At 35.8% G+C, this 26989-nt stretch overlaps 1 protein-coding gene across 1 annotated transcript in view; it reads left to right on the top strand.

Moving 5' to 3' along the window:
• Positions 1 to 26989, top strand: part of LOC139695164 (zwei Ig domain protein zig-8-like) — a 593972-nt gene that overhangs the window by 507762 nt on the left and 59221 nt on the right. Inside the window, exon 7 of the mRNA XM_071593824.1 lies at positions 22180 to 22316. Within this exon, the coding sequence (XP_071449925.1) occupies positions 22180 to 22316 (137 nt within the window). The remainder of the gene's footprint in view (positions 1 to 22179; positions 22317 to 26989) is intronic.

Here is a 26989-nt window from a genome sequence, read left to right as displayed (position 1 = left end):
CTGAAAAATATTCAAAACCGCCGGGATTTGAACCCGCGCCCTCTGGGTGGGAAGCCAGTACGTTAGCCCCCGCACCATCTCGAACCCCTTGTAATTAGTTCTATTCTTTTTTTTATACGAGTGTTCCTACCGACCGATATAATTATTTTCACAACATTTGTTTTAAACTTAAAAGTACACTTAGTTACACTGAATATTTGTAAAAAAATAACCTTTGAAAATGGCGATACGCACTCCGTTATAACTTTTCGTTGTGTTTTTCGGTTAAAAGTGTACTTCTAGTCCCATTGAAAACATGTTTAGCATAGAATGCAGTAATTTCAATTATACATCTGTTGCGGGCAGGTGTGAGGAATCCTGACACGACGCTTGAAAACATTAGGGTCATAATTAGGTCATAGGTCATTAGGTCATAATTAATAAGTCATAATTAGGTCACTAGGTCATAATTAATAATTTCCTTTGCTCTTCCTTAATCAATTTCCTGAATTGCACTCGCTTCGGGAGAAGAGGGAATAGAATCTATAAACGCTGAAAGTTCTCATAAAATTTATTATTTGGAAATACAAATGCCCAAAACTCAATTGATAATTTTCCATGCATGCTTAACCGTCAGTAAAGTAAGAGGTGAAAGGAGATTTGGGTGGATCACACAATTGACTGAACTCTTTGGCATAAGATGTATATGGTTTGTTCCTCTTTCAGTCTCAACTGTCTAAAACGTGAATATCGTAAAAGTACGAAAAGTTAAGAGTCAGGCGTGATGTTGTGGAATCGAGACATAATAAAAACTTCGTTGCATTTTTCCACAATTAAAACTTTATTTCAACCATGGTTTCGATACACTGTATAATCATCAGGTGAGAAAAAGTACAAGGGGAAGAAAATGTTATACGTTAGGCAACACCACATCCATCTTTGCGACCCACCTATTGGAGAAGATCCATTCCCCTGATTTTGAATTTAAGCCGTTGCACAAATTCCATAAAAGCAAGAGATTGGACGCTCTCGAGAGTTTAGAAATTATCCAACGGAAAAACCAGAAGACAGAGCTCCTTAATGACATTCAGTTCCTCTCTTGCCCCTCCCCACTTTTGTCCATTAACTTCCCTTAGTGCCCTTTATGACGACAACTTTCCCCTCCCCACGAAGAGTGAGCTGCCCGCACTTCGGGGGTTCCATTGGTTTTTCCTGCCTTTCTCTTCATGACAAACCCCCCCCCCTTCCCCCCGCTCTTTCCTCCCCTGCCACCCCTTCTTGTAGCTTGGCATATATATTCCTTCCCCTTGTACTTTTCCTCACCTGATGATGATACAGTGTATCGAAACCATGGTCGAAATAAAGTTTTAACTTTGGAAAATTGCAACGAAGTTTTTATTATATCGTAAAAGTATTATTTCGATAGCTCTCGATAGTTTTCCCATGATCGTATATTTTGTTTAAGTCATCGGCCCCTACTCCGAGTGATTTGTACGTAAATTCACTATCCATCTTTTTGGTCCTAACTGTGCTATCTAATATTCAAATTATTATTTATCAGGAGAAGAAGCAGTGGTTTCGATAATGGTTACTTTCATGCAATTATCCTTGAATACGTTAAAGATGAAACATTTTATTGCAGATAACTTTGTAATACATGTGGGTTGCTGTAAAATTGTAAAAATAGTAAGTTGGGTGAAATAACCTCAGAATTTTAGATTTTACAATTTAATGAAGACCTATTGAATGACAAGTTTTGGTTGAAGCTAGGTCAAATAATTTTAATCAATCGACATCATCAAAAAAAAAATGTTTGTCAGTATAGATTCTAAAACCTATTATTTTTACTTTTCATTCAATCTTACGAAGATAAAATTTCAAGTAAATGCTTGAAACTCATCTACCTCGATATTGAGTAAACTATATTTTTAAATTGAAAAGAGTAATTTAAATATTTATCTACAATATATTCCCAAGCAGAAAGTTTTAAGTATTCTCGAAACATATGTGAGTAAAAAGCTGGCTCATATACGTAATTTTATTTGATGTACCTATTTAACCCAGAATTCTATCTTTCTTCTTATTCCAAAATAATTCATGGCACAATAGTGAATACCTATCCTTAGATTTGTGGCCCTTAATCCTGTGAAACACTTTCTAGCATAGTTTCCAAATTTTGTTTTATTGTACGTGCGAGGGATCGAGATGGTGAGGTGACTATCGTACTGGCTTCCCACCCAGAGGGCCCGGATTCAAATCCCGGCGATTTTGAATATTTTCAGAGGTATCTCGATCCCTACTTGAGTTGATTTGTGGAGGGCACTTTGAGTCAGTACGCCGTCTGTCGGATGGGACGTTAAGCTGCGGACCCCTTGGCGCCTTTCGTTAACAGTAGGATAATGCCGACGCCGGGTTTCTCTCCACCCTTCATCCTTTCCTATCCATCCCCTATGGCGCAAATGACCTCAGCTGTCGCTCGCCTCCTCTAAATACTACTACTACTCGAACGTGCTCGGTGCATGAGATCGAGAGGTTAGAGAAATGTTTTGCTGTACTCCACGTTACATCAGTTTTTTTAAACTACTCCCCTCACAACATTAACATTGGTTAGATAAATCAGAGGGGAAAAATATTTGTCACTCACTCACAACCCATAGCATGATTAATTGGATGACTTACGTTAGTTGCCAATTTCAGCACACTATATGCACTTTGAAATAAAAATAACATAGTGTTCTTTTAAATGAAAATTTAAATATTTCACTACGCGAGCCTACACTATTTATATAAAAAAACCCAGGATTTGAAGTGAAGAGTTTTTTTTCAAACTACATTTACTTAATCTAAGTATAAAACTCATTAATTTCATCCCACCTGAAAGGTGAGTTCTTCGTCAAAGTATCAATCTAATCTCCCTAGGCTTGGGATGGATGTTGTACTTCCACCGTTTTGGACTTCAAATTTAACGTTCTGATGGATCCAATTTTGTAGAATCTAATTTTGCGGGAAAAGTATTTTGCATCTGAAAACCTCTCTCATAAGTTTATAACTAACAAATTTCGTTGTCATCCACAACCGCTCGAAATGCCAATTCAGCGAACCACTTATTTGAAGAGTTTGATCCACCCGCTGATTTACTTGATAAATGAAAATCAAATCACTAAACATACTAATTGAGCCAATGTAGTCCACCTGGAAGATCGAGCCTGAGGCTTAAGAGAGACGAGGGGAGGAAGGGAAGGGGAGGAATGGAACCCTGACGCCTAGCAGGGAGAGAAGGGCCGAGTATTCCGGCCACAAATGACTTATGCATCGTCCTGAGCAATTGTAATGTCGCCGAGACAACTCAGGGATTAATTGTCCACAAGCATAATTCGCCGAACCTTGAAATGAGTCCGGAATTGAATGGCAGGGCAAAATCGTGGTGCTCCTTAACCTCATTGCTTAACAATATTGCGCAGCAGGGGAGAGAATTGACTTTCGTAAGTCCAAGTTACGTAGTTCGAGATGTAGAGACGGCAGGGATGAATGCGGTTTTTCTAATTGAAAAGCCGAGAAGAAATAAAATCCACTCTGACTCACATCACGGTAATTTTCCCGTTCTGGTTTTCCACTCCCACTCAGGAGTTCAACTAATTTTCAGCCTCAATTGCAACACATCCCAAAGACTATCAGATCTTATTGTACTTCAACTGCTGGGTTTGCTCCATTTTTATCGAGTACTTTCCATAGGAAATAATTATTTTTTAATACAATCGAAAGCAGGTTTCACCACAGTTATCAACTAAGCCCAACGTCGTGTGAAACTAAGGGTTGGTGAGCCAGTTTCATACCCTGTGCAGCCCATACACAAAATTCACGAAGCTGTGTGAAGTTGAGGGTGCCCGAAGGCGTCTCCGTTAATCGAACCCCGAGCAGTAGTCCCAGGGTTAGCCCATTGGACTATTACCTCCCCCAATAATTTAATAATGAGAAAAATAATTGGCATTTAGTCCTAGACTTTGGACGCTCTTGGAGAGAAGAGTTATGTTTTCAATAATTAGTCTCTGAATAGTCCAAGAATTGCACATATGTTGACGATAGTAGGAGTTAACTAGCCAATCAACTGATACCATAATTAAATTAAATTACAAGATTGTATTAATTATTACCTTTCGTCATGGTTTACTTAGCTTTGAAATGAATCCACTTCCAACATTTAAATATATATCCGTTGACAGTTTATGGTTTATGTAAAAAACGTGTTTGTAGAATAAAATTAATAACTTCAGGTAAGATATTTCACCACAGACTCTATCATGTACTAGTTGTGTACGTATTACTCGAATCAATTGTTTTAGCGAATCTCCCAACTGAAATCATGCTAATACGTGCGTTTATAGTTCTTTGAAGCAGCTTACAGTTTGAGATAATCTACGACTAACATAGAACTGGTATATCGTACTCCACAGAATTAATTCCTGATCAAAATCCTATTGAAAACAATACAAGTTAGGTTTTACTACATGGTACGCGATTTTTGTTCCAATTTTATATTCATCTTCTTCTTCTCCTGAAGTTTTCCATAAGAATATGAACTTCAGTCTCAAACGCTCCTAGATATTCTCCTCCAGATGCAAGAAATACCTTTTTCCCTTCCTCGTCTCTGTTTACGTAACATTCTTTCTCCCTTCATCATTTCATCTCCTTTCAATATCCCAAGAATCCACTTTCTCTGCAGTCACCTATTTCAACCACCTGCCACCTTGCCATTTCTAGCGAATACAAAAGTTCTTTATGTCTTCCTTTCCAGTATCTCACTCTCAACCTTCTTATACATAACACTTCAAAAACTTCCGGCCTTTTCATGCCGTGCTTTGTATGTGTTCAATCTTCCCAGCCATACCAAAGATACGCAATAAAGGTATTCTTAAAAATATATTATTATTTTAAATCGGGTGATTGATTAAATTAAGCAAAGGTCTAAAAAAGGCAATTAATCTAAATGTATAATCAAATACGCTTACAACATTATCAAAATTTTAAGCACAGATATTTTATAATTTATGTTAGTGACCTCTTTTAAAAAAGAGATGACTCAAAGACTAAGAGTCTTATTAAAAATCTCTCCCAATTACGTAAAATTATATTAATGAATTTCAACTTGAAGAGATGAAAAAATATCAAAACCAAAACTGAGCTCTATTTCCATCATTTTCTCCTCATGAAGTCGTGAAACACTGTTTTAAGGAAGTGTTTTAATTTATCCTTTTTCCGCCATGAGGATATGAAGAGACGACTGCTTCAGTCCAATTTTCATCTATTTGAAGGAAAGTTATGCTCTTGAGAAAAAAATTATATGCGTCGACGCCCTTTCATAAAAAGATCAAAGGGAACACAAACATTTGACGCTAACTTTTTAGGTGCAGGCACGTAAATATTCATGAACGAAAACAAGGAGGAATTCCATAACCGCAGTTTTCAAAGAGATTCAGTTCCATATTTTAAGAATATCCCATCCATTTGCCATTTTTTAATGTAAAAAGTTCTTCACATATCAGCACTGAAGCATTAAAATAAAAGGGAGGCATTGAATCAACTCTGTGTAATTCATTACATGTTGCTGCTCGTAACAACCTAAAGGGGAAGTGTTCTAATCAAACACGATTTCATAAATTCTCCATTTAAAACATTTTTTTCCAAATCCACACCAATAAAACGTATGTTCGTCATGACAAAAACTACAATAAAACATGAAAATAATAATATTTAATTATAAAGTGATTAGGAAATCATTATTTTCAACATATTCACTTGCTACCTCTGTCATATTTTTAAGATGTTTAACATTAAAAGGGAAATCAGTGAATAAGAATTTAGGAGGAGAATTTTAGTATTTAAAAATGAAGGGAATCGGCTGTTATATGTTATTATAATTTTTCACCTTATTTTATTTTGATAGTTGTTAAAACAACGTAGCAAAAATTCTAAATACACTATTTGTTTAAGTGATGATATGCATGCATTCAGTCATAAACCTATCCAAAAATTTGACATTCGCGGTTGTTTGTGGCATGATGTGGTGGAATTTGAGCATAATAAAAACGGATAGTAGCAATTTTTCACTAGATATAGAAAATTTTACACAAAATTTCAAACACTTGCTGGTGAAATAGATATTGAAAGGCTCCATGCGACACTTGATGAACAATTTCAAATATAACTTAGCCTGTATTGCCATTCTTGCGCTCTGGACGCATTGAGCGGTTTTAAGCGGGATTTTCGTATTCGAACATAATAAATAGCTGATAGTTGCAATTTTCAACTGAATAAAAATTTCCCCTATTCGGAGGAAAATTACTAATCTACGTTCCTCATTATGTGAGGCTAGAGTTCACCTCTTCCTTAGCCTCGATATTAATTAAATTCACTAATTTAGGGAAAGTATATCCAATTCTTTTGGCTATACCACCAGTATGTATGAGTATCTGTATGCTCATATGTACCTAGGGTCAATTGGCGAATCCAGAATAATAGATGGAGAAATATTAGGCACCCATATCTACATAAAAAACAACTTTCGAATATTTTAGCTACTAAGCTAAACGTCTAGGTTTCAAGAAATATTAAATCAAAATATTAACAAGAATTTTATCACTATGGGATATATTCGTATAGGGTTTATAGTGGATAATCTCATACCACCAGCTATTTATCGTATAGATAGCAATTATTAGCAGTGCTTAGAATGTAAGAAAATGTTTGGAGATTGTGGGTGGGTTGGAATGAATGAGGAGTTTCGATCATACTCGGGGTGGTAGGAAGCATCATCGAGTGTAGTAGAGGAATAAAATATTTCATTTTACATTTGTAATCTTACAATTCATTTTGTTTAAATAGAAAATACCCAAAGGATACCGCTCCACGATAGAATACTAATAGCGAGTGCCTTCACATAAGCGGTTGAAACAGTACAGTTGAATGAAGATGCTGTTCCTTTCCTCTCTTCCGTATCTTTGACACACAAAGGGCTCTCACAAAGGTTCATTCAGCGACCTTCCCCATTCAAACCCTCTCTCCAATCAAGGCGTCTCTCTTTTTACTCTCTTTCGCCAAACAAACTTCCTCCACAGCCGACCTCGCCACCTAAGAAATGCTAACCCTCTTAAGGATTAATTACCTCCTCCCAGCTTTCTAAAACCTCGCCAGGTCTAAAACATCCACAAGAACACGGAAGAGGGGTGAAGCCTAAAATTCGCCAGTAATTTCCCCCACCTTTCAATCGCAAGCGACAACATTGCATCGCATTCGCTCGATAGACATCCTTTTCTCCCTCTAATTCTGTCTCACTTCCACATTATTTCACCTACTTGACCCTGACACCATTGCCCTCACAGTTAGGTCTCTCTAGAAGGTTTCTCGGCAAGGGCGTTTGAAATGGAACAACATAGAATTAATCTCTCCGTTAAATTTTAAAAGTTAAATTTTAAATCGGTCAAAGTATTGAAATTATATATATATATATATATATATATATATATATATATATATATATATATATATATATATAGTTTGAGAGCTAACCATTATAATTCCCACTACATTGAAATATGAGATAAAAGGATTATGAAACAATTTTGCAAAAACTTCAGGATTTATTTCTATGAACAATTTTGATCGAATAACTGTAACTTTCTTCGTCAGTTAGGTGGTAACATGAGAAATAGAAATGATATTCGTAAGCTTTTGCAAGTACATTTTTAACAAACGATGTTTTTCAATTAACTGTATATTTTAACGCCATTTACCAGAGTAATCTTAACTAAACGTTACATTGATGGACAGTTGATTACAAAATATCCCAGAATGAAGTACTATTACGGATTTTAACTTTTAACTCACGAAACCATTGAAACCAAGATTTACGATAAATTTGGGGCTACCAATAAAAACATTTAAGGTAATATTAATAATCTCGTGCCTTAGAATGTTTCCCAAAAAGTTTTTCAAAATACTTTTCAGTCAAATTCTCTTGTGTCTGTGAGAACTAAAACAATTTATTTTCTGCATTCCGAGAGATAGTTACTAGTTTTATTCTGTATTTTGTTAGTTATATGGTGATATAACACCCTATTGAATAGCTGCACTGATCGTACCTGCAAATGTATCTGCTTTTTGTATGGAAATATTGCCCATAAATATTTACGATTTATTAATTGAATAAAGACGAGATGTCATGAAAAATAAATTAATTTATATTATTGCAATTTTGTTGGATTTTTTTTAATTTTTTAAATTTTTCCAATGCGTCACGGTTCCATTAGATCGATTCGCCTGCAAAGGCCTTATAATGGAGTTCCTTTGATGTCATATCAGCGGTATCAGTCGATTGCGCCTATTATACTTCTACCACGATCGGTAGGAATCCTCAGAAGGCTTCAGCCAGCCAAATTGTTGCATGGTTTTGGAGCTTACCACTGACAAAATACATATCTGTCCCAACGTATGGACTTCACATACAAGCCAAAATAGTTCCCAAACCTTGCACTTGAACCTTTCCAGGTTCCTTTTTGATGGCGGTCATTACATACGTACCCTTAAGATAATAACCCATTGTTTAGCTGACTAAAATTTATCTGATAATCCCATCGGTTTAAGAACACTGTTAAAGGTTTTATTCCCCTTGCTCAAATAGTTTTCAAAGGATCTTACAACAAATCTTACATATATAAGTATGGATTTCATTCATACTAACTTTTAAAACGTAACATTAGAACAACGACAAAATAAATGTTGTAATGCCCATGCAAAATAAAATGTAATGTGACCCAGGTTTTACTGCGGTGGAGCATCATCAGACATAGAAACCACAGTCATATAGGTATTTCATGGATGTATATATAAATATACATATATATATATATATATATATATACATACATACATACATACATAATTATATATATATATATACACATATATATATATATATATATATATATACATACATACATACATAATCATATATATATATACATACATACATACATAATCATATATATATATATATATATATATATATATATATATATATATATATATACATACATACATACATAATCATATATATATATATATATATATATATATGCATACATATAAATATATATATATACATATATTGGCTGTAGTAATGCCAGAAACGATTTCTTGTGCCTTTGGATGTTACGGCACTCAGAATAATACTAGATAACGATCAACCATTACTCATTAGTTATTTTAACTTTCTCATCAGGATTAATACAAGTCCTTTGACAATCAATACTGTTTTTATGTTCTGTTTAAAAGAAAATAGTAACTTTTTCACATAGAATTTATTTAGGAAAACATGGCCATGTTTACCAGCTGATCTGCATCTTCAGATCTTCCTAATGCCAAAGGTCGAACTTTGCTAAAAAAAACTTGCGATGAGAAGAGAGTAATGCTTTTCTATGAACTTAAAAGATTTCCGTTGAGTACACCGTATGAGGTTAACTTTATTAACATTCTCAATCGTCGTTTTTTTCATGCAATAATGTTGAGTTTCCAGAGTCATTTTGATGGAATGGATCAATAAAAGTAATAGAGCAGCAGGATATTTGAACAAAAAACTATAGCAATTTTACTGCTGCACTTATTTCCCAAAAGGTGCCATAGCCTATGTAATTCTGCTCATAACAAAAGTCCATTATTGCCATTAAATAAAGGAAGGACGCAAACAATAAATTAAAACTCACAGTTTGAAAATCCTCAAAAAAGTAGCAAGGCCTATCTTGGCAAGTTTTGGCTTATATTAAATCGTAGAACTTAAAGTGGTTGAATGAATGGATTTCAAAAGCATTACCTATAAAATAGCAAATTTACAGTTTGTGCCAAGTTAATACGAGTATAAAAAGGAAAGTGAGTTATTGCACTGATTTTTAAACCTTGACCTTAAATCTGAATTCATTTAAAAAATTAGAAATAATATAACAGGCAGTAGATGGGATAGCTAACCAAAGCGCAAGAAGGAAATATCCCAAAAATTAGCCTCGGCAGTTTCTTTTTTTATACCCGTAGATTTCTCTACCTTGAGAGCTACGTACACGTTGGATTAGCATATATAAAGTTTATTCGCATAGTAATCACCCGTTTCAAAACAGGTGTAGTGTAAATGCTTGATGGCTAATTGCATTTAATGAACAACAATTTGGAATTCCCTTGATTAAACTAATATTAAGGTCGTGGAACAGTACCCGTGCTGATTAATTCACAAATTTTCTTTTCCCTTCCCTAATGAAGATTTGCTACATTTAATTACACTCAACATATTAAAAGATAGGAAACGTGCTAAGATTTAAACCAGCCTATCTTAAACCACTTTTCGTATTATGATCTTTAAGATTAAATTTTATTTTTACTAGAGTGCTTTCAAAAGGAAGAAACACGAATACTTCTCCTCTGCTTGCAACAATTGAATATAATTTCAGCTAGCTCCCAAGCAGAGTCCTATGGTCTTGTCCATTAGCATAATACCTGACTTCTGAGAACAAAATGGATGTTATTGCTTATTGATAACAAAACTTTAACTGTTCCTTTTTCCACGGGTCAAAAAATTAAACGTTTAGCCCAGGATCAATAAAGAAAGTTATCAGCATATAATTTTCAGAGATATTTAATCAAATAATTATGTCAGGATTTTTTAATTTCACTACAATTATTAAGTCTGTTGACCGAAGATTTAAATTTTCGAAATGAAGAATGTTTTTTTTGAATTTTTAATGATTTTTACGTTACATAATCCGTTCTGGGACTCATGTTGAAGTTTGTAAATATTTTCTATGCAGAGATCCTGATCTTCCATATATTGTTTGTAAATAATCGTAAAAATTTATTTTGGTCCATTTTTGTCGCATTTAGCTGAGACAAAATCTATAAAAGTTCTCTTATTTTACTTCTAGTGAATGTATTTAAATGTTTCATCAATCAAAATTACTGGATGTCAAAGAAATAATAAAAGAATTCATTTTCACATCGAAGCTAGGACATTCTAAAAAATATTATCTGAAAGAATCATGCATGAATGTTGCCAGTGCTTCTTCTTGCGTTTCCTCAATTGTTATAAATACTTCATCTTTTTAAGTTCACGTCATTTCAAGTTATCCCCAAGCAAAACATTTTTAATAACTCAAAGGATCTCCTATTTCAGAAAAAGAAAACTTACAAAAATGTACTTCGTATAGCCATTTCCCTTGTGGCTCAAGGAATTAATTCCACTAAAGATTGGCCACTCGAGACTAGTCGAAGGAATTTCTCAGAAGATAAAAAAAAGGAAATTATCCTGTTCCCCGCTCCGAAGGAATTCTAATCTGCTTCGGTTACCCTTCATCTTCTTTTTTGAGAAAAAATATTCACGAAACGAAACCTTATGGGATGTTTCATCAACCCAAACCCCTTAGGATATGAATATAAAGCGCTCTAATAAACAGCTTGGTAACCTCCATTTCGGGAGGTAAACCTGAGGGAGGGAAGCTTTGTGAGGGCAATGGGAATATGCGAATACATACTTACATACAAAAACAGGCAGATACAAGTACACATTTCCGGCAGGGACCAAGGGCTAGTGTTATCACAGTTGGTGTATTCCGAATGTTTTCCCCAGGTTTCCATCATCATCATTGGGGACCGAAGACCCGAAGGGAAACGAGGAGTGTGTGGATATATAGGAAGTGGAGAAGGTGGCACCCTGGGATATTAATTGGGAAAAATTCGTTTTTGGTTGGGTGAGCACAAATAGAATAGGTTATCCCTCCCCCTAACCCTCAACCATCTCCTCCTCAAAGCCTACAACTTCCACTCCTTCATCTTTCGTCTAATCAATACCACTCGGGGCACCGGAAGCTCATTCCGACCTCATTGCCGGCCTCAGGGCATCATTGACCTCTCTGGGGGATTTTGTGGCGAGGCGGTTAATTCAAGGGCCTTGCCACAACCCGCCGGGCTCCCGGCCCACTCCCAAGCGACGCCGGCTGCATAACCTTCCTCCCACATGCGTCAGAGAAAGATTATTTCGGGAAAAATTGCTCCTCTAATATCTGTAGTATCCCACGGTAGGGCTACCCGTACGCTTGGCGCAAAACATTGTTGCAGTAAAACTATGATTATGTAAATATAGAAACTAGAAATTATCTTATAACCTGATGGAAAAGGTAAAGGCGAATGGATGGTTTCAGCTCTCAGAAATATTAATTTTTGGGATATTGGACTGGATTTTGTCCTGCATATGACCTTTGCGGCGGGGAGATGAGTCTACAAATCTAACATTTCATAATTTTCTCTATCTTTAGTGTAATAATTCAAATGAATAGTGTATTATGATAATATAAAGAGGGAGGTAAATAAATTGTCATCAAAGCCAGTGTTCTGTGCTTCTCAACCTTGAAAGTATATCTAATGTGCTTAAATCTATCTCCACGAGCTCTACAAGCTTAAATCTCTCTCCACTCGATAGAATATTTTGTTGGAAATATCACAGATCATGTCTAATTCACGGTTTACATTGCTCTTTTCAATCTCGGTTTTACTTTGGAAAGCATTTTCGTTATGCCATACTATATGTATATTAGACCGAGCATATTGAAGAGCAATGAGAGTTGCTAATGAGGATAGGAATGGGAATGGAGCACAAAGCTCAATGTAACCTCGACTTGATACGCTCGCGACTGAAGAGGATCTCAGCCAAAACTTTCTAATGGTCTCTTTTCGTAGCACTTCGTGTCATTTCTAGCGGAACTAGTTTCTTGAGTGGATGCCCTCCAATCCAATTTTGTCTTGAGAAAGAATAAAGCTGTCCTTTCTCCTATAAACCATTGCTTGAATAGAGGACACATGCTTCAAGAAAGCTCAAATTTTCCTTCTTAGCTAAAGTACTGCGCCAATAACGACAATCAAATAGGTAGTAATTTTGATGAGGAATTAAAAATAATTTCGTCTTAGTAACTTATAACTAGCAAATAATAGCTGATAATTATCCCATGAGAGCCCGAGACCTCCGAGTATAACTAAAGAGAATAAATAATTCGATACTGTTGCTATTTATGACAAGATTTTCTTTTCCATTTCCAACGGTCAACGATTATTTATTTCCTGGGACGAGAGATAATTTTGAGGAGAGAATTTGGACATCATAGTAATGAAAGAATGCTAGCAAAATTGATGGTTCCAGGCGTAACTTTATGAACCGGAGTCATATTAGGAATAAAAAAATAGTAAATTTTTGATTCCACAGAAAATTAAAATTCAAATACGACCCGGGTTGATCAGACCCGGAAACGACGTTGAATGTCATAATCCGGGTCGAAATTCTAGTGTTTTTCGAGTTTCCTCTTCCAAGAAGGCGGAATACAGTGATAAACATAAAAGAATGAGGTGTTGAGTTTAAATTAGAATGAATAAGCGCAAGGGGAATGGTAATTGAATCGAAATCAACGATGATCTGGAGAAAAATCAACTGGCAACGCCGCGGTAAGAGGATCACTGAAGTTGTAACGGAGATATTTACATGAGCCAGGAAGTTAAATCACCAGAATACTGAGAGAGGTAGTAGAAAATGAAAAAGCAACATAAGGTTAAGTTTGCGACTTCCCATGCGACTTCCTTCACCCCCCTTGATACCCTGAGCTCACACCCTCATGAGGTAAGCGATGGCAACGTGAACTGAGAAGATGTAAGGTGCAGAGGCACCTCGCCTTACCGGTCTACCGGGTCCTATATTCACTTTACTGCCATCTTGAACAAATTTATGAGTATCATCAAGACCCGCCCAGCTAGGTCATGAGCCTTCGATCAATCCTTCATTCAAGAAGAAGCAACAGCATTTTCAACAACATTAAATAGTTAAAATGACAGTAAGCTAACAATATTGCTTAAATATAAATGAACGAGGTATATTCCTTACGCCTAATACGTTAATTGGTATTTTTGGTCACCTTGTTACTGAAATATTGGTGTAACAGAATTTTCTTTCTTAAATTGACCTAATAGTACCCTGGCTTATTGTTCAAAAGTTCTAGAGATATTTTTATTTAGTGAATAAGGCCCAGTAGTACAATGTGAATAAATTATAGCACACTCTAGACTTTTGCGATGACTTTTTTCGCCATTTTTATATTGATGTAGTATCATTAGAGCTAAAACTGAGATAAATATCAGAGTAGGTATTTAGTTACAAATTCCTGAATGGAAATATCCTTTGATGTCTCTAATGCCCTTAAGTGGGTTATCTATTATGGAACAACGATGGCCATAATCTTACCTTCTTTAATATTGTTATTGCACTATCCAATGCAACTCAACTTAATAATTTCAAAAATATATTAGGCATTGAAATAAGAAACATAATGTCATCAAATTGTCAAATTAAGAAAATTTATTTTAAATATTATTTATATATTTTTTCACTTAAATTTTCATCTTTCAATATATTTATCTTTAATTTGATTTAAAATCCGGCTACGGGATTCAAAACACAGGGAATTGAATAACAACTGAATTCAAGATTTTTATTTTCATAAGTCCTTTAGAGCGTCATGATCCTCAAATGATGGTGAAAATAATTTTTTCTTAAAAAGGAGGAAATTTGTATTATAAAAAATTGATCGGGTTAATTATTTGCTGACAAGTGGACGTCATGATAAATAATTTCACCTTTGCCAAAAATAAATTTATATTCATATCAAAGGCATCACCTGAATTTACTTTCAAAATATATTTGACAATATTAATAAACAAGGTCGCATTTGCTTGAACTGTTATCGAAGGGTGGGTGAAAGGCTAAAGAGATATTTCATTAAAATTAAATTGGCAGGGATATTAGCTTTATGAGCACTCCTTGAAAAATCAATCATTAGTTTGGAATTTTTGTGTCAATCATTAGTTCGGTATCATTTGTCGAGAGATGTTTTGTTAAAACAGCGAAAGCACGCTTTCTTTCCCCTGACTCAGTTCATCCTCTGGTTAAAAAGGTAACTGTGTTTAACATCAATGGCTCTGGGTACGAATTACGTCCCGATCATGGACATTGCATCGCTAGGAAACTATGGCATATGGTCCGGATACAAAACTAAGGACTAGCTAGGAAAAAAATATTAAATTTCACTACTGCCATCAATTTCCATTTCTATTCAATATGACACGTGGGTCGGTATCTCACTCGACCAATATGTTTAACCGTTACCTGTTCATCAACGTTTCAGAAAAAGTCCAGGAAGATCATCAAAGAGTGTGCAGTGTTCCTTTGCTGACAGGAGTGCGTCGAGTCCCAATTCAGAAGTCATTTTCGGATTCCCTTGTAAACTACTATATTTTACGAATCGAGTCATCCAGAAAAACCGCTATAGGTATGAAACAGAAGTGCTGTCCCAACCTTAAATGAGCTCGGTTCCCACAGCGTAGGCACAGATTTAACCAATATTTGAGTAGAATATTGTATGAGATACACATATCTTTATTTTCTATAACTTGTAGGCGATAGCTTAGGTTCACTATCTGTGCAAAAACATATTTCTAGAAATTAAATAGGAACCAGTGTACATAATATTACGCGTCCCTTAACTTATTTAAGAGTGAATATCAACATATGATAACTACGGGAAAAGGGGAATCGGCTTGGTAACAGGTATCATTTTAACCTGGAATGAATGTGCATATCTGCTCAAATATTTTATATTCAAATTTTTCCTTCATCCCCATTGCCAGCCTATGAAATATTTTCTGTTCTTAATAAAACTCAAAATGTTTTTTGGTTTACTAACTACACAGACACAAAGATTCTCAAACAATTATCAATTAATGCAAGCATCAATGCAAAAACAAATATCAATTAATCAACCGTGCAAGGACAAAATTCTGTATCCTTGGTTGGCATCTACAGAAATACAGTTAGTAATTGATTTTTTAACGTATCTTATCTGGAAAATGTTACTATCATAAGGAAGAAATTCATTAACTATATTATGAATGGAGTCTACTTTTCTAAGGATAATAGACATGGGGGCGAAAGGAGCGGAAAAAAATGAAATTTGGACGTGACGTATATGTGATGTTATTGAAGAATGATAAAAATAAAATGATTAAGTAACTAATGAAGAAGTCCCTAATGGAGATTTATAGAAGTGTAGGCGATGAGAGAAGCTCATTAAGGCTCGCAATAAGAAGAGGAAAAGCTAACTTGACAAATCCTGTAGCAAGATAGCCTACTGAAGACCATTACTAACTATAATATACGTGAAAGGGCGAAGAGGAAGAAAAAGTATGAAATGAGGCAAGATAATGGAAAATAATGTCGGTACCAGGAACTATGAGGACATGATGGAATAGATACCATGGAGAGCTCTTACATGCCACACTTCAAATAGATAACCTGCTCTAATGACCAATATTAACAAATATTTGATGCACTAACTGCAGTATTTAAAAACGCGTAGCACTAGAAGCATAGATATGTCCTTAACGGAATTTAAATGAATCATTAACGGCAAAGTAGTGAAAAAAATGTTAAACACAACTGGCCATTCATGCTTAAAACACCGTATAAATAGTGGAATATACTACGTTCTAAAAAGTCTGTACATCTTACCTTACACTTTTAGCCGTATATCCCTACGATTAAACGCTACATTCCTGTCATAACGAGACCTGTTTCAATCTGACCCTTCCAAATGGAGATTACATTAGATTAGATATATCTAAGATCGTTCATCATTATCGTGTTATTACCGAAAGAGAAATTCGTCCACTTCGAAGATATTCAACCATTGGGAACTTCACGTAAAATTTCTCGAAGTAAATTATATTACTGTTGCAAAAAGGACGTTATAAACATTTTGACACTTACATCTTACATAAACTCCGTTTACCCCATGCAAAAAAATTCAACGGTTAATATAGAATATGGATTTTGGTAGTTCTACTGCATTAAAAATATAATTTTCTATGGTTTATTTATCTTTTGTATTACTAGCATAAACTGGATGGAGAGCATTTCACGAATCACCAAAAGCTGGTTCTTAAGGATATTGAAAAAGAAACAACATGCGCTTTGACGCAAATATATCAGTAATGGAATTTCTTATATTCTAAACTCATTTAATTGCGCTGATAATCCCCAAGTGTCCAAATTTGGACCGTAATCAACTATTTTAGTCTCATCTCGTCCTCCCTAGCTTGTCCCCGAGGATATCAGGAATAAAAATAAGCAAAGAAGGCGCCCTGCTACCCTCCTACGCCGCATGCAAATACACGAGCTCTGAAAATCACTCTTCGGACAGGGAGTGAACCAATTGCGCACGTAGGTGGTGGAGGAAGTGTGGAAGGGGAGAAGATGGGAGCGGACGTGTGGGGTAAGAGGGAGAGAACTCTTAAAAGGGTTTCGGGTCCATTTGAGGAGTCCTTCGTAAACGGAAATGGTGGGAAAAAGGAAATAAATCTTTGCAAGCCATCCATTTAAGAGGTTTTTATTAGTTTTTTCCTTTCGTTTAATTTGGCTTTTACTCGTGAGAGGGAGTGCAATGAAGGAGGAGAGTAGAATCTGTGATTTGACGGAACTGGAATTAAAAGCAAAGAGGGAAATCTGTGGTGGGTGTTGGGAGATGTTGAAAAGTCGGAGTTAAGAGAGGGGGAGACGGGCAGTGATGTATTGTAAAACGGAATAGAAATATTTACCTTTGTGCAAACACGCCAATCATCCAATTGTACGAAAGATTTCTATCTTTCTAGGGCGATGCTATACTTAATACGTTTCCTGATCTTATGAAAGAATATATGAAAAAGGTTTGGAAAAAGCTGATCGGAAAGTGGACAACTTTGAAAGTTCCACTTCGTCCTGAAGATTTTGTGTGAGCGTCATGAGTAATCCAGCCATTGATCGAAAAATATTGTGACCTAATTGAACGAAAAATATTAATCCTTAAAAGAGGCATTAGAAAATTATTTGTGCTAAATAACCAATCATCCATCTATACAAAAAAATAATGTAAAATAATGAAATGATATCTACCTTAATCTGTTTTGTTGCAATCCGCAAGGGACGAAAATTTAAAATACATCTGTTTAGTCTACACGCATTTAGGTACGTGTGGGATTATACGATATCTTTACATACGTATATTTTTTGCACCGCTTTGCATGGAGATGTGACACCTATTATGTTGCGCTCCGAAGGGAGGAGTATCATGTTAGTTCAATTCAAATGTAACCATGATCTAGAAAGTATAATATTGCAACTTATTGATGGGAATATTTTACAAAAAAATGTTCAAATGACGAGCAACCAAGGTATCAAAACATTAGTGTCATCACCAAGCGAGGCAAATCTTTTTTAAACTGATAAATGAGCGAAGGATAAAAAAGAGAGTTAGAGAGGATAAAATTAAAGAGAAATAAGGGACTCATATATTATTTTGATGTCATTTGTACATTTAATATGAATGCGTATTCTAATGTGCAACCCCCTTTTAGAAGAATAGTTATAAGTTGAAACCGTTAATGATGATAAGTAGTATTCAATAGAAAATATCAGGGAGTTTCTTTTCGGTAATTCAGAAACAAATAGAAGCTATTAACCTAAGAAAACCATTTAGAAAATAACATTTTAGGTTTTAAATGCCTTATGCACACAATCATCCCTTATTAGGGATTAATAGTTTGGAATCAAGGCAAATTAATAGGAGACTCGAGCAGCATTCATGGTAGCCACCATAACGCATTAAAGCTCGAGTTTAAGAGAATTGAATTTGTTATTTCCCTTTTTCATACTTAGGATTACTTTTACTTACTTGGGTTCCCCCAATGGGTTTACAAAAAGTATTTTTTTTAATTTTGCCGCTTTTTCAATTCAGCTGGATTTTATTAGTATCGATTATTTTTGTGAGTACTACAATACTATATTTCGTTTGACGCTTAATATCTAGATGTAGCCAATGACCAGGTAATTCTATGCAAATGCCACTTCAAACATTTGCACGTATCCATCACGTTTTGTAATTTGAACAAGACCAATGGTGCATTGAGGATGAGTATATAACTGGAACATAAATTACGACGTTAGGTGATGGTAAATCTTTATGCAGCATTGTTTTACTGCAAGACAAGAAGGCCTGATTTCCAAAGCATTACTACAAACATCACTGTTGTTTTTAATTTTTCGTTTATTTTCCATTCGATATAATTTAGAGATATATAATCTTGCCAGCCTTCCACAGTTTGTGATAACAAGAGAAAAATAAGTTTGATTTAGCGTGCAGCTACTATGTTTTCCTTTGATTATTTAGCAGATTTTGAGAAGACATCCGATAGATAGACTTTATATATGTAAGAGATGGAGTAGTTTCGGGCGTGATGAGGTTAAAGGTGAACTTTATAAAGAAAAGATATCTTATTATATTAGTTGAATTATTTATAGGTTAACTTTATTATATTTTAGGATTATCTGTTTTTTTTATTATTTGATGTTTTGATTATTTGTTTTCTTTTGTTACATGATATGTTTTCTTATTTTATAGATAGATTGAATAAATATGATACATATATAAGGGTAAATTGGAATGACAAATGAATTTTCAGTGACATATTCACGGCTCAGACTGCTCGGGTGCGTTGATCAAATTGAGATGCAAGGTGGCCAGAGGGGGTGGGATAGTGAGACCGTGGTGACCATCATCATCCGTTTATTTCAAAGTACAAAGGAAATGTCATGGGAATAAATGCAAGTAAAAACGAAAGCAGCGAGGAATTCATCAAAACTGGTTTGCGAATGGCCAAAATTTTTTAATCCAGTCATAAAAGTAGTTAAAATCATTGCTGAGTAGTCGTAGTAGTATTTAGGGGAGGCGAACGACTGCTGAGGTCATTTGCGCCATAAGGGATGGACAGGAAAGGATGAAGGGTGGAGAGAAACCCGGCGTCGGCATTAGCCTGCTCTTTACGAAAGGCGCCAAGGGGTCCGCAGCTTAAAGTCCCATCCGACGGACGGCGTACGCACTCAAAGTGCCCTCCACAAAACACCACAAGTAGAGATCGAGATACCTCTGAAAAATATTCAACAACGCTGGGATTTGAACCAGAGCCCTCTGGGTGGGAAGCCAGTACGATAGCCACCGCAACAATCCCAATCCCCCATTGCTGAGCTAATTATAGAATTAGTGTAAACAAAAGTAATGCTATGATGTTTACGATAATGAAAAAGGGTAATTGAAAGTTAAAAGTTAAAATTGAGAAAGTAGAGCAGTTTACCTATCCCGGAATGTTTTGGATCAAAACTTTCAAAGTATTGGGATATATGAGAAGAGAAATTTCAGGAACGTTCACGAGAAGGAGGTAATTGATGACAGAGACATCGAATAAAGACGTTAAAGAAAGATATGATAAAGATTTGATTTGAATCAAGATTTTTACAGCTTGGAAACATGATTGCTATAGCAAGACGATGGAGACCTTTGAAATGCGTGTGAGGAGAAGACTGTGAAAGGTTGGGACAGAAAGGGAAACAGGCGAAGAAATGCTAGGCATTGTATAGGGATGGAGAGAGGGTTGATGTACTCCAAAGGATACCGGAAGAGTGGTTGAGAAGCGTTTCAATTGGCGTTATGTTATGGAATATTGCGTTAGCGGGGACGACATTGGGCGAGCTTGGAAGGTGAAAAAATAGAAAGGAAGGAAGTATGCAGAATTGAATGGAGGCGTATTTGAATTAATTGGGTGTGAGAACGTGTTTCTTTAGAAGGGAAATAGATGTGTCTTAGCTCAGTCGGTGCTTATCCAAAATCTACCGTAAAAGTTAGATAACCAAATTTTAATAACTTTGACTAGATTCATGGAATGTCAATGCACATTAGGTGTACAGGTGAAGCGTCAACTACTCAAATAAAGATGACACTCGTATTCAGAATATTGAAAGCTCTCAAATACAGTGTTATTTATTATACATCTGAAAAATATAGAATATATGCGATTATAAATAGTTTCAAATGGATTTCAGGAAAATGTTCATCAACTCTTTTGGTTTATTCAAACCTGTGAAATTAATAATATAATGGACACCTTTTGACTGAAAATAAATATCATTGTGTGCTGATTCAAAATAATCTGTTCACAGCAGATGTTTATTTAAGTTTTAATTTCCTAAAATCTCTATCAAATGACATTAAAATTGATTATACGGATGTTATATAATGATACCTTAAAGCATATGCCGATAAAATTCGATATTTGCATGATTACCATCAGTTAGGAAAAATCTATGGAAAAGGGGTTTCCTTTGTTAAAATTTTCACATTTTCTAGTTTTTGCTCTCAAATTGCTATTTTAACTTTTAGCTCAGGGAAAATTTTCATTATCCGCATAATTATATAACTCTTTTTCATTGAATTTCATACACATTAGAATAAAACTTATCAAGCATAATAAAAAATGACCAAATTTCGCCATTATGTCCGTCACCCCTATTCGATGCTTCTACTTCTAAAACTAATATATACAATGAGCTCCATCATTATTCAATTCGATAGCTAAAAAAGCGGGTGGTTATACTAGAATGGACTGAGTTTCATTGACCATACGTACAGGGAAGAGCACTATCTGGCATGAAAAACATAACATATTTGATTTCTGTACCTATTTTACGTTAAGATCGAAATAACCCTGTGTTTATAAATGCCATTGTTTTCATTAAATTTGTAAGACAAGACGTTAATATATTTTTACAAATGGAAATGGATCTGAAAAATATTTTCGCCAGAGAATATGTTCTCCGGCGTCTAGAAGGTGGCATAATCTACACTTAAAATCTATTGGTGAATAAACTAAGGATATAAGTATCTACTAAAATGTATTTCCAAAATTACGACCGATGAACAGAGGACATTTAGGTCATGAAAATATGCGAATTAATACAAGGATGCATAAATTTATTAATCAATATGTAAACCAGGCTAAAATGAAATATGCTAAGGGCAAATTATTTTGTATATCTGGTAAGTCCATAAATATATGGTTCTGAAAAATATTTTTCTCCTTGCATAATTCTCCTTGCTACTCTTATTAACTTTAGACACAACGTCTTGCCATGATATGTGAAAAATAGTCAGAATCTCGATTACATGTTTTGATTCCCACCAACATCATTTTCATCTTTCTTTCTGTCCACAGCGTGAAGACGGATCTAATGGACGAAGGCGCCAACAGCACCCTTTCGGTGGCCAGGGCGGACAAACCGGACAGTGGAAACTATACGTGTTCCATCTCTCCGACAGAGTTCGCCACTGTCGCCGTCCACGTGCTTAACGGTGAGTTCATAAAATTATCATCTTCTCTGTGAACCCAGATGTGTTATAACTTCCATCAGATGTTTTCATTGTGAATCGTGCGGGCCTGAGGTAGATTTTTTTAATCATAAAATTCAGTTTTCCCCATCCATATAGACAACTTGTTTTATATATTTTTAGAACCTTACATTATGAAGTAGATGACGTTGCATACTGGGATAATTATAATTTATAAATTGCAGACTCCATTAAAAGTTCCTTATGTTTTCACGGATATAAGCAATTCCATGAAGATTTCAGCATTTTTACCCATTTTTTGTTTTTCTCATCCAGCGGTTTTTACTCTACACGAAGATCAAATCAAAATGTCCTGGTCAATATCTTGTGAATATTTGTCATTGGTGGGAAATTCTAACCACCGTTAAACAAGTATTTAGCCCTTAAATGAGTTTCCCCTTTTAAATCCGTGACGCATTAACATAAAGCATTTGATCCGTGTAACCCCTTTCTCTCGCCCAATTCCACCATTAATAACAAACGTCATCATTATTATCTCTTCCTAGCTAAATTAATATAGAGAAAAAAACTATTGATGCCAACATAATTAAAGGCATTTTATCGAATACAGTAGACTTTAAGACACATTATACGAAGATACTAAGATACTTGTGATTAAATGCTTGTGAATTAAGAAAGAAGAAACAAGAAAGACGATGGTGGGGTGTGAAAAAAAAGAAGTGAACTTAACTGTGAAAGAAGAATTTATGGCCGATAAGAAATTATTGAGGGACCCAGAGCCATGTGTCCAGAGAATAAAAATGTCGTCCATATTGCGGACCCAATAACTGATAGGTTAAAAATAGAAAGCTAGAATATATGTGGATTCGCGAGTTCTCACTATATTGGTGGCTGTATGAATTGGGTAGGGATTCTAGGATGGTTAGGGAGAAACACTGGCCGAAGGAAGGGTTGTGTACATTTGCGTGTGAAGGCATTAGAAGACAAGAGAGTTAGGCAGAATTACACGATTAGGGATGTTTGTTCATAAGAATGGATAATAGATTGTTCATTCGAATGGGGTTATGCATTCGCCTATGTAAAATGAAGTGCATGAAAAAAGATAGATAATGTTTTTCGGGAGAAAATTACTATGGGAACGTGAGGGGGCAATTAGAACATGTGGGGAGAAGGGAGTACATCTGATAAGCAGACACATTTTGCACCGAGGGCGGTTGTAAGTAGGGGAAATATGAGGAAATTTGCTATGGGGGGTGCCAGAGGATTAATGGATCTCACGTTTTTGAGACTGGTGGGTCGTCTGCATGCAAGAGAGGGGCATTGGGGCAGTAAGGATGAGGTAGCGTCATTGTCGTGGAAAATAGGAGACAGTTCTTTAAGAAAGGTTATCAGTCTTTAGGATCCGGGAAAATAGGTGGTGCATAGGTAGTGACCTACGTCAAATGTGGGGTTGTTTTAATGTAATGTGTGAGGTCAGGTGGAGCGGTGGATTTTATTCTGAAGGAGCTTTTCTGGATAACCGCGTTTGTAGAGTGGGGATTGAGGTGGTATTTGTTGAATTTGGGGAAGTCTGTGGTGTTTCAAGTCCAGTGCCCGCGGATAGAGGGAGAGTTAGGAATCGAGCGTTTGGTGTAAAAAGGGTGGAAGCTGGTGAAGTTTAGGTATTGCTGATGGTTATTGGCTTTAATATGTACTGAAGTGGTGAATTTGTTTTGTGAAGTTAGACGACTGTGTCAAGAAAGGTGATTGTGGAATCGGAATTTGTAGAAATGAATTTAACTGTGAAAGAAGACGTTAAGACCGATAAAAAATTATTGAGGGACTCAGAGCCGTGTGTCCAGAGAATAAAAATGTCGCACATGTTGCGGACCCAGGAAAGAGTTTGGAGGGGTTGTTTTCTACTTTCATAACTAAGCTCTGCATCAAAATTTTGAATAGGCTTTACTTAATATCCTTACTCAAAGTCCCTGTGATCAACTCCCTCCTCCTTGTGAAAGCCTCTTTGCCTAGCGCAATTCTTCTCCTTACGTCCCTGCTACATTAACCGTGTTGGTCCAAAAGCTTCCGAGACACGTAAACTATTCTACCTGCTCTAGTTTTTGCTTTCTTATTTTACTATTTAGCTTAGCCATATTCTTTCTGGAAAATCGCATACCCTTTGTTCGGTCGGTAGGAACACTCGTATAAAAAAGAATAGAATTAATTACAAGGGGATCGAGATGGTGCCGGGGCTAACGTACTGGCCTCCCACCATGAGGGCGCGGGTTCAAATCCCGGCGGTGTTGAATATTTTTCAGAGGTATCTCGATCCCTACTTGAGGTGCTTTGTGGAGGGCACTTTGAGTGAGTACGCCGTCCGTCGGATGGGACGTTAAACTGCGGACCCCTTGGCGCCTTTCGTAAAGAGCAGGCTAATGCCGACGCCGGGTTTCTCTCCACCCTTCATCCTTTCCTATCCATCCCCTATGGCGCAAATGACCTTAGCTGTCGGTCGCCTCCCCTCAAAACTACTACTACTAGGCAAATACGTCCTGGTTGTATTTTATATTCTTCTCGATTAATGATCTCATTACTTTAACGCAAACGCGCGTGCCTCTCCCTTCAGTAAGCCCAACCTGATCATCCCCTAAGTAATAATTTACCTTGCTCTCCATCCTTTTGTTGATAATCCTGAGAAACACTTTAGCTGCATGGGATGACAAACGTATTGTTTTGTAGTCCCCACATGGTGTAGCCTTTACATTTTTCGGAAAAGGAACTAACACCGAACCCATAATGTCTTCCGGCCAGATTCCCTTTTCAGAGATGCTACGAGTCAGTCCATATAGACTCTAACTCCCAAATTTTCCTAAATCTTTTATATTTTTGCAGGAATGTTGTCTATCCCATAGGAATTATTAGATTTTGTCTCCTTAATGTCCTGTCTATCTCATATTCCAGTTTGATTGGACCTAAGCTATCTTCATCTAAGTCATGTTCTCTTCCTATGTCTAACCTTGTTGGCCTAAGTTCTTTACTGTACAGTTTTTCTATTTTTCCTTCCATCTCTCTTGGATCTTTACTGATTCCAGTATTATCTTGTCCGTCTTATCTCTAACTGTTAGCATGGATCTTCCCTCCTCACTTCCCGATAGTGATTTAACCTTGCTGTATAGCGCACCAATGTCACCCTTCTTCTGCAAACTTTCCACATCGTCGCACTGCGTCTTCAACTATGCTTCTTTGTTGCCCGTCTCCATTTATTGTTCAACTTTTTCTCCTTCCTTCTGCCTAATACCGTGTTTACATTTTTCCATTTTCCATTCTCTCGTGTGTGTGCGAGTGAATATACATATATATTTGCAGGTTATATATATATATATATATATATATATATATATAATTATATATATATATATATGCATATGTATATATATATATATGTATATATATATATATATATAATTATATATATATATATATATGCATATGTATATATATATATGTATATATATATATATATATATATATATATATATATATATATATATATATATCAATATGAATATATATATATATATGTATATATATATATGTATATATATAATTATATATATATATATATATATATATATATATATATATATATATATATATATATATATATATATTAGGGCATTAAGAGACATGAAACTAAATAAGGTCGTGGGGGTGGATAACATTCCCGCGGAACTTTTAAAATGCTTAGGAAAATGTGGGAGGAAGAGGCTATATGGGCTGATCCGTAGTATTTATGCGGAAGGAATCTGGCCGGAAGACTTTGTGAGATCAGTTTTAGTTCATATTCCGAAAAAGGTAAATGCTACGTCATGTGAGGACTACAGGGCAATTAGTTTGATATCCCACGCAGCTAAAGTTGTTCTCAGGATCATAAGCAAAAGGATAGAGAGTAGGGCGAATGATTACTTAGGGGTGATCAGTTTGGGTTTAGGAAGGGGAGAGGTACGCGTGATGCCATTGCAATAATGAGATTATTAATCGAAAGGAATATAGAACACAACCAGGAGGTATTTGCCTGTTTCGTAGATTTCTAAAAATCGTTAGATAGAGTGAATTTGGAAAAACTAATGAGTGTATTGCAGAAAATAATAATAGATTGGAGTGAAAGGAGGTTAATCCGAAACCTGTACATGTCTCACACTGCTCAGTTGCGAGTGGGGAACGGAGAGTCCGGATGGGCAGTGTTAGGACGAGGTGTAAGGCAGGGTTGCCCATTATCACCGTGGCTGTTCAACCTGTATGCAGAGGAAATGATTAAAGAGGCATGGGAAGAACTGGAGGTAGGAATGAAAGTGGGCGGGGAATTCGTAAAATCAGTTAGGTTTGCTGATAACCAAGCTTTAGTGTGTCAATCAGCCAAGGGGCTGCAAGCATGGCTGAGTAAATTGGAAACTCAGTGCGACAGGTATGGGATGAGAATCTATATTAAAAAAACAAAGGTATCCGATTTTCTAGAAAGAAAAAGGCTAAGCTAAACATTAATATAGGAGGGCAAAAATTAGAGCAGGTAGAACAGTTTACGTATCTCGGTAGTGTTTTGGACCAACACGGTCAAAGTAGTAAGGACGTAAGGAGAAGAATTGCGCTAGGCAAAGAGGATTTCACAAGGAGGAGGGAGTTAATGACGGGGACGTTGA

The sequence above is a fragment of the Hetaerina americana genome, unplaced genomic scaffold (genome assembly GCF_022747635.1).
Source record: "Hetaerina americana unplaced genomic scaffold, ioHetAmer1.1.p SCAF_6, whole genome shotgun sequence".
In the NCBI taxonomy this organism is placed as follows: domain Eukaryota; kingdom Metazoa; phylum Arthropoda; class Insecta; order Odonata; family Calopterygidae; genus Hetaerina; species Hetaerina americana.
This window is presented reverse-complemented; position numbering and strand designations above follow the sequence as displayed.